Below are 7,427 nucleotides of genomic sequence, written 5' to 3'. Positions count from 1 at the left end.
TTGAAACTAAAACACAATAAAGATAGATAGTTGAATGAAGATTCAACTCTTTGAAGTTTGTCTTCCCAAGGTGTCCTTCCCAAGGTGAGTTGAACTCCATTTTCGTCATCTCTCTTTGACCACAAAATAAAGTGATTATTTTGAGCTTTCTTGAACTTGAATTAGGCTCAAAGTGGGCTGGACTTGATATGTATCATCCCCAATAGTATCTCTCATGCTCTCTTTAGCCATAAGCTCTTGAACTGACCCATTAAGGGTTTCTTTGATATTTTCTCTCTTTGACTCTTTGGTCCAACTTGCTGATGAGAAACAACATGGGTTGTACCATTTCTTCACACTGGGCTAGGTAGAAACACCTCCTGGTTGCCAAACATAATTCTGGAAGCACTTAAACCAACTGGACCTAAAATTCTTCATGTGAAGAACTAGGTTGACCTCCTTTGGAAAATGAAGCGTAACTTTGTGGTTTGTTGGCCAGATCTTGTGTTTTTGGGCTTGTTGGAAACATAAGAGATCCATTAACATCCTCCAACCGATGTCGTGTCGAAATTGATGCTGAGTTATTCTGTGTAACACGATATTTGGCTCAGACGCGAAATTGGAACTGAGATAGATTCACTGACTTGAAATATCCATATCTTTCACATATAAACTGATATTAATGTGATTTCAGTTCTCCGTGGTTACGGAATGGATCAAGATTCCAGAACATTTTGTTTCATACCTTGAATCCTTTTGAATTGGTCGGAATCCTCCTTTGAATACTCGTAGGTCCAAATCGCGTAGTCATGAGTTCACCTGAATTGTAAAATGAATAACTTTTTCATCTGAACTCTGATTGGACTGATTCCACCTCGAGATATGTTCTAGATGAAGTAAGAATGTATCCCAAATAGTAGTTTGGCTGGAAGAATTGACCTTTGATTTCGTTCGTGGTGAGCAAGACTCAAGAATCGTCTTGGATGGTCTCATGATCACATCAGGTTCTAAAGAAAACACTCACGAACATAAGAATCAGTCAAAACTTTCTGATTAAACCGAGAAATCAACAAAACATGATAAAAATGACACAGGAAGATTTTTACGAGTTCAGATATATTTGGAATGTAAATGTATACATCTAGACAAGATCTACACCAGCAATATCCGAGAGAGTCTATAAACTTGGTTCACCACCACCTTAATCTAAACAAAGTTACAACAATTAAGAAACACGGTTTAACCCAAAACCGGAAATATACAATCAGGAATAACCTTTGGGTTAGAACATTTGCAAGAGTATTGTAAATTTCATTATTGATAAATTCCAAGACTCACTAAACTTTTTAAAGACTCCCCCACACATAATTCAGAGCTTTTGTTACAAAGACTCCTACTCAAAAACTATAACATTAGAGTTACGACATTACGATACGATGTTGAGTTGACTCAGTTTTGTCCCTCACTTCTTTGAAGAACGCTTGGGAGTAACGGCGTTAAAGATGGCTTGGATCTCTTCTATGACGCGTTGAAAGAAACCAGGTGCTTTCACATCATCAATTGGTGTGTTCTGATCAATGTCGTCACTTGTTCCATGAGTCTCTTTGCGATGGTGACTCCTGGACTTTTCATCATGATGACCCATTGCTTGTATTTCTTCTTTGACCCGTTCTAACACATTAGGCGACTTCACAGTCTTCTCCTCTTGGAGTTGGAACCCCAACAATAATAATCAAAGGGGTTTTAGATTCATATTCCGTAAGTGACAAAACAGAGCAAAGAAATCAAAAAGTAGACCTATCAACCGGCGTTTTGCTACTGTTTCTTCAGAGAAATTTCTCATCATAACGATGTAACAATAGACGCGTAATTTGATTGTAATAACTAAGGAAACGATAAACATAACTTTGAATTAAAGAAACGCATAACTCAATGATAAGATCTGATAGTTCATTTACCTGATGATAAAGGTCTTCGATTTTGGTCCGCCATGGATGGTTCTTGCTCTCTGCTTGCTAGAGATGATCTTTGGCTGCTTCGTGTTTTTTTTTTTGGGTTCTCTCCTGATTCGGTGGCGTTTGCTTGCTCTAATTCGTATTCGGTGGCGTTTGGTCGAAACGAGAGATGCGTTTAATATGGACCGTCAGATGTAAAGAGAGTAGTGGGGGTCCCCAATCTGGGACCTGGAACCGAACCGGTGGTTTGAGAAACCCGATTCAGAGCTTTTGTTACTTCTTTTTGTATGTCCCGTATTAATTAATAATTACTTTCTTATTTTTATTTTAACACACACTTTTAAACACTTAACCCCAGCTTAGGAGAAAAAGAAAAAAAATCACAAAATCTCACATGAATTATTAATATTATAAAAACCAATATCATCAAATTCAAGTCGTGGACATAGAAAAATGGGTATTTGTTGGGCAGGCATAATAATGGGCTTCTTTGTTTGTTGTAAGTGACACAATATAATCAAAACCAACAGCCTATATGACACCAGATGTATAATTTACAGATCAACACGAATCACTTTACCTGTCTGTCTTTTCTAGGAAGGCAGCAAAGAAGAAGACGCCACTCCTCCTCCTCTTTCCTGATCCTGGGTGTGCATACTCTCTCAACGCTACTGAATTCGTCTGTGCAGTTTTTTGTTTCTTTATTTTAAGATTATAAACGATTCTTGATTTTATAGGTACAAATAATAGAAAGAAATTGAGAAAATTACACAATGAGTTCTTCAGAGAGTGGGGAGAACGAGTGTATGTGTTGGGCTGCAAGAGATCCATCTGGTCTTCTTTCTCCTCACACAATCACTCGCAGGTGAGATTCATGAATTGCTGATGATCCCTTTTTCAACTCATTTCAAGCAAATATATATATATATATATATATATATATATATATATATATATTATTTTATTTTATTTGACACACAATGTGTATGATCCAGGTCTGTTGCTAATGACGATGTTTCACTCAAAATCACACATTGTGGTGTGTGTTACGCTGATGTTATATGGACTAGGAACAAACATGGAGACTCTAAGTACCCTTTGGTTCCTGGGTATGTTTTAAAAATCCAAACTTTACATCATTTATTGCATCTTACTTAGTTGAATTGATGATATTCATTTTGGTTTTTTTTCTTTTTTCTTTTGCAAGGCATGAGATTGCTGGGATAGTGACTAAGGTTGGGTCTAATGTTCATGGGTTCAAAGTTGGAGACCATGTTGGTGTTGGAACCTATGTTAACTCCTGCAGGGAGTGTGAATATTGTAACGATGGACAAGAAGTTAGTTGTGCTAAAGGGCAAGTTTTTACTTTCAATGGTATTGATCATGACGGCTCTGTTACTAAAGGAGGCTACTCCAATCACATTGTTGTTCATGAGAGGTTAAGATCAGCTTTTTTTTTTCTTGCCATTTCATATTTTTGAAACTTGTGAATGAATGCCTTATGAGTTAGTTAGGGAGCAAATGATTTCTCAGTACTAGTTTGCTTGTGTTTGATATATTGAATAAAATAGGTACTGTTACAAGATACCTGTAGACTATCCCCTGGAATCAGCTGCACCATTACTCTGTGCTGGAATCACGGTTTATGCGCCTATGATGCGTCACCATATGAATCAACCTGGTAAATCTCTTGGGGTGATCGGGCTAGGTGGTCTTGGGCACATGGCAGTTAAGTTTGGCAAGGCTTTTGGACTTAATGTGACGGTTTTTAGCACCAGCATTTCCAAGAAGGAAGAAGCTTTGAATCTGCTGGGAGCTACCAATTTCGTTATCTCCTCTGACCATGACCAGATGAAGGTAGAAAGAGCATCTGGTAGCTACCAATTTCGTTATCTCCTCGTTATCGCAATCTGCTGGGAATTTAAAAAAAAATTCTTGTGGAACCAAAAACTTAACTATGATATTTACTTGCAGGCGCTAGAGAAATCTCTAGACTTTATCATTGATACAGCATCTGGTGATCACGCGTTTGATCCTTACATGTCTCTCTTGAAGATTGCTGGAACTTATGTCCTGGTTGGTTTCCCAAGTGAGATTAAAATCAGTCCTGCAAATCTCAACCTAGGTATGTTTTCTTTTTAAAAAGTCATAGAATCTCCAATTTTTATTAGACTTTTACAGTCTTTTAGATGCTGAAACCAAAGATGTTGTTTGGACAGGAATGAGAATGCTCGCCGGAAGTTTAACAGGAGGTACCAAAATAACTCAGGAAATGTTAGATTTCTGCGCAGCTCATAAGATTTATCCAAACATAGAGGTGATTCCAATTCAAAAGATAAACGAAGCTCTTGAAAGAGTGGTGAAGAAGGATGTCAAGTACCGTTTCGTGATTGATATCCAGAATTCTCTGAAATAAAGATGCCAGTCATGTACTAAAAACTTGTATCTTTGTGAGTAGCAGCACAATAGGTATAATGGAGTCTGTACGAGAATAATTCTCACTGCTACAGCTTGTTCTGTTTTTTTTTTTTTATTGCTTACAAAAAGAGTTACGGAGTGAAAAAACTAAGAAACAAGAAGTGAAGTGGTTGTTTCATAAATATCTTTATGTATATGTACCTAACGCAAATAAAGGAAGATTATTATCACGCGAGACATAAATTATTTATTTTTCCAATGTTTACGAGTCATATTACATTTATGACGACGAAAGCGAGATATCAATGTTACCGTTAAATTAAAAAATGTCACTTTTGTTTTTTTTTTTTGCATTCGTTGCCCAAAAATTTTCAAAATTCAAATCTCTTCTTTTAACAATTGCAAACTTTTTTTTGTTGATCAGGCCACCAAAATCCGCAGAAACTTTCTCTCTCTTCTTCTTCTTCTTCTTCTCCCTCTCTGTCTCGAAATTTTTATAACAAATATATTCTGGAATCGACCTTTCTCCACTAGATCTGATTCCAAAACCTGTGAAAAGTCTTCAACTTTATTACATACTTTGATTGGAAGAAGAAAAGTTTCTAAATTTGAGCAGATGGGTGGCTCTGGGAATTGGATTAAGTCTCTGATTACTAACAAGAAACCCATCACTGATGATGATCAAGTACATCTCGAAAACAAAGCTCTATGTTTTCATTTCTGTTTTCACTCGTATTGATCTCTGTTTTCATCTCTCAGTAACTGATTCTTTTTGTTACTTTTCAGGAGAAGAACGGTAAGAAGAAATGGAAGCTGTGGAGGACTTCATCAGAGAGCTTACTCTCTTCCACAAAGGGTTTTAAAAGCCGTGGTGGTAGCTACGGGACTCCTTCGCTGGGCTCAGATCCGCCGTCTTTCTCTGCTGACGATTCTTTCACGGCGGCTGTTGCTGCTGTCATCAGAGCTCCACCGAAAGATTTCTTTCTTGTCAAACGAGAATGGGCTGCCACACGGATTCAGGCTTCCTTCCGAGCTTTCTTGGTACTATTACCAGCTCTTTGCTTAAATCTCCTTTGGTTTAGTGATCTCTTCTCATTGCTTTTAGCACTTTGATTTGAGAGATATGATTGTATCTGGAACATAGGAGCACTAAAGGATCAACCATAAATACTTAAAACTAAGTTAGCAGTTCTTTTTACAAAGTTAGAAACTTTATTCAACCATCAACACTTAAATGGATCCTTAAACTAAGTTAATTCATTTGAGCAGCTATTTTGTTTTCTTCTCTTAAGCTTTTGTGGTCAATGTTTTTTATTGATGCGTTTTACAGGCAAGACAAGCGCTGAGAGCTTTGAAGGCTGTGGTGAGGATTCAGGCAATATTCCGTGGTAGGCAAGTACGGAAACAAGCAGATGTGACACTAAGGTGTATGCAAGCTCTTGTTCGAGTCCAAGCTCGTGTACGAGCTCATTGCAACAGGGGGCCTTCAGATGGACAGGAGTCGCAGAAGCCATCTGATCAACGAAAAGATGATCCTGCAAAGCAAGCTGAGGTAATGCTTTATCAGATATGAAATTTCTGAGATAAAACGGGACTCGTAGGAGACTAAATAAATGTATATACTTTGTGCAATGTTGTATTGTTCAGAAGGGTTGGTGTGATAGCCCGGGAAGTATAAATGAAGTGAGGACGAAGCTACAAATGAGACAAGAAGGAGCAATCAAGAGGGAGAGAGCTATGGTATATGCCTTGACACACCAGGTAATGGTTTCTTAAATTTTGATAGCCGAGGACGTGTCCAAGTCCAAACGCAAAGGTGAACAAACAAGGGAGTGTTAAAAAGAATAACGGATCATGCAAGAGCAGTCCAGGTTGGAATTGGCTTGACCGATGGGTTGCAGACAGGCCATGGGAAGGTCGGTTGATGGAAGGGCCTACAACAAACTCATCAGAGAATGCAAGGAAAAGCGAGAGCAGTGTATCTGAACATGACACAGTTCAGGTCAGGAAGAACAATCTAACAACCAGAGTTTCAGCTAGACCTCCTCCAATGTCATCATCAGCCACGAGTTCTGAGTCTTCGTCGACATCTCAATCCCCAGTTCCCTTCTCGGGAAGTTTCCTTGAAGAAGGAGGGTACTACAGAAAGCCGAGCTACATGAACCTGACACAATCTATCAAAGCTAAGCAGAGACGATCAGGGTCGTCGTCCTCTTGTTCTAAAACACCGTTTGAGAAGAAACAGTCAATGTCTTACAACGGAGATGTAAATGTAAGGCGTAGTGCTGGTTCAGATCCATTGAGCAACCAGTGGACTGATTTATACCCACCGGCTCAAGTAACAGGAAGACACATGTGGGCAAAGAGCCAGAGAGGCTAAACAAGTAAACATCAATCATGCCTTCAATCAGTTCAACAGCTTGTTGGTCCCAGGAAACATACACGGAATATAGATACAGAAGCAAGTTCTGTTTATCATTTTTACTTATTTATGTTAAGGATTTAGTTTCATGACTACGAATGTCGTTGTTTGGCCACTTGGGATCATGTATGGTTTACTTGTAATTTTTCTGAAACAATCTGTTCTTAGTTCTTGTCAATATGAAACCAAGACCAAGGCTCACCTTTAGACATGAAAGGCATTTAAGACTAGTAACATAGATTACATAAGAAATGGTGACTAACAACCAACACTTTCCATATATTCTCCAAGATACATATGAATTCTGTTATACTTAAATCATTTGAATCATTCAGGATGATAAACTGCCTTATTGCTTAAGTGGAGCTTTCTTCTCTCGGTCTGCAATTCTAGCAGGCGTGTTTGAGTGTGACTTGAACCGTCCTCTTCCGCCTTCTTCTCTCACCTGAAAATTCGACAAGCATCAATATTTGACGCAGCATTCTCATCATGAGGCAGAGATCAGAATAAAGTTTAGGCTTGTGTACCTTTTTCTTGACGATTTGAACAACATCTTCATCCTCAAGATGATGAGAAAGACCGCAGTGTTGAGGGTAGTGCCTCGCGCTTGTGCCCCAAACCAGTGCATACTTCATATCCTTCACCAGAGTTCT

The 7,427-nt window shown here is 38.5% G+C and overlaps 3 protein-coding genes and 1 pseudogene across 4 annotated transcripts in view; 2 read left to right on the top strand and 2 right to left on the bottom strand.

The window, feature by feature from the left end:
- On the bottom strand, positions 1,077-2,021 carry LOC109129628. Its single transcript, XM_019238123.1, has 2 exons — positions 1,938-2,021; positions 1,077-1,683 (listed from the first exon to the last, which is right to left on the bottom strand). Exons 1-2 carry the CDS (start codon positions 1,969-1,971, stop codon positions 1,442-1,444), a joined length of 276 nt encoding a protein of 91 aa, XP_019093668.1. The 5' UTR covers positions 1,972-2,021; the 3' UTR covers positions 1,077-1,441.
- Positions 2,473-4,585, top strand: LOC104751118 (probable cinnamyl alcohol dehydrogenase 1). The gene is made up of 7 exons (XM_010472997.2): positions 2,473-2,582; positions 2,672-2,799; positions 2,930-3,043; positions 3,142-3,372; positions 3,506-3,791; positions 3,909-4,059; positions 4,154-4,585. Exons 2-7 carry the CDS (start codon positions 2,708-2,710, stop codon positions 4,348-4,350), a joined length of 1,071 nt encoding a protein of 356 aa, XP_010471299.1. The 5' UTR covers positions 2,473-2,582; positions 2,672-2,707; the 3' UTR covers positions 4,351-4,585.
- LOC104751115 lies at positions 4,725-6,952 on the top strand (annotated as a pseudogene).
- Positions 6,978-7,427, bottom strand: part of LOC104751117 (developmentally-regulated G-protein 2) — a 5,494-nt gene continuing 5,044 nt past the window's right edge. Inside the window, exons 12-13 of one of the 2 annotated variants that reach the window (XM_010472995.2) lie at positions 7,302-7,418; positions 6,978-7,219 (exon numbers count right to left, since the gene is read on the bottom strand). In XM_010472995.2, the coding sequence (XP_010471297.1) occupies positions 7,124-7,219; positions 7,302-7,418 (213 nt within the window). In that variant the 3' untranslated portion in view covers positions 6,978-7,123. The remainder of the gene's footprint in view (positions 7,220-7,301; positions 7,419-7,427) is intronic. The other variant, XM_010472996.2, reaches the window with a different exon arrangement.

This window comes from Camelina sativa, chromosome 16 (genome assembly GCF_000633955.1).
Source record: "Camelina sativa cultivar DH55 chromosome 16, Cs, whole genome shotgun sequence".
Classification (NCBI taxonomy): domain Eukaryota; kingdom Viridiplantae; phylum Streptophyta; class Magnoliopsida; order Brassicales; family Brassicaceae; genus Camelina; species Camelina sativa.
Note: the sequence above shows the minus strand (reverse complement) of the source record. Positions and strands in the feature narration are given on the sequence as shown.

Excerpts from the sequence above, each read along its gene's own strand:
- LOC104751118 (XM_010472997.2), top strand. The coding sequence starts at position 2,708 with ATGAGTTCTTCAGAGAGTGGGGAGAACGAGTGTATGTGTTGGGCTGCA. Across the intron at positions 3,044-3,141 it reads AAGTACCCTTTGGTTCCTGG|GCATGAGATTGCTGGGATAG; the intron begins GTATGTTTTAAA and ends TTCTTTTGCAAG. Across the intron at positions 3,792-3,908 it reads CTGACCATGACCAGATGAAG|GCGCTAGAGAAATCTCTAGA; the intron begins GTAGAAAGAGCA and ends ATTTACTTGCAG.
- LOC109129628 (XM_019238123.1), bottom strand. The coding sequence starts at position 1,971 with ATGGCGGACCAAAATCGAAGACCTTTATCATCAG. Across the intron at positions 1,684-1,937 it reads TCGAAGACCTTTATCATCAG|AGGAGAAGACTGTGAAGTCG; the intron begins GTAAATGAACTA and ends TCCAACTCCAAG.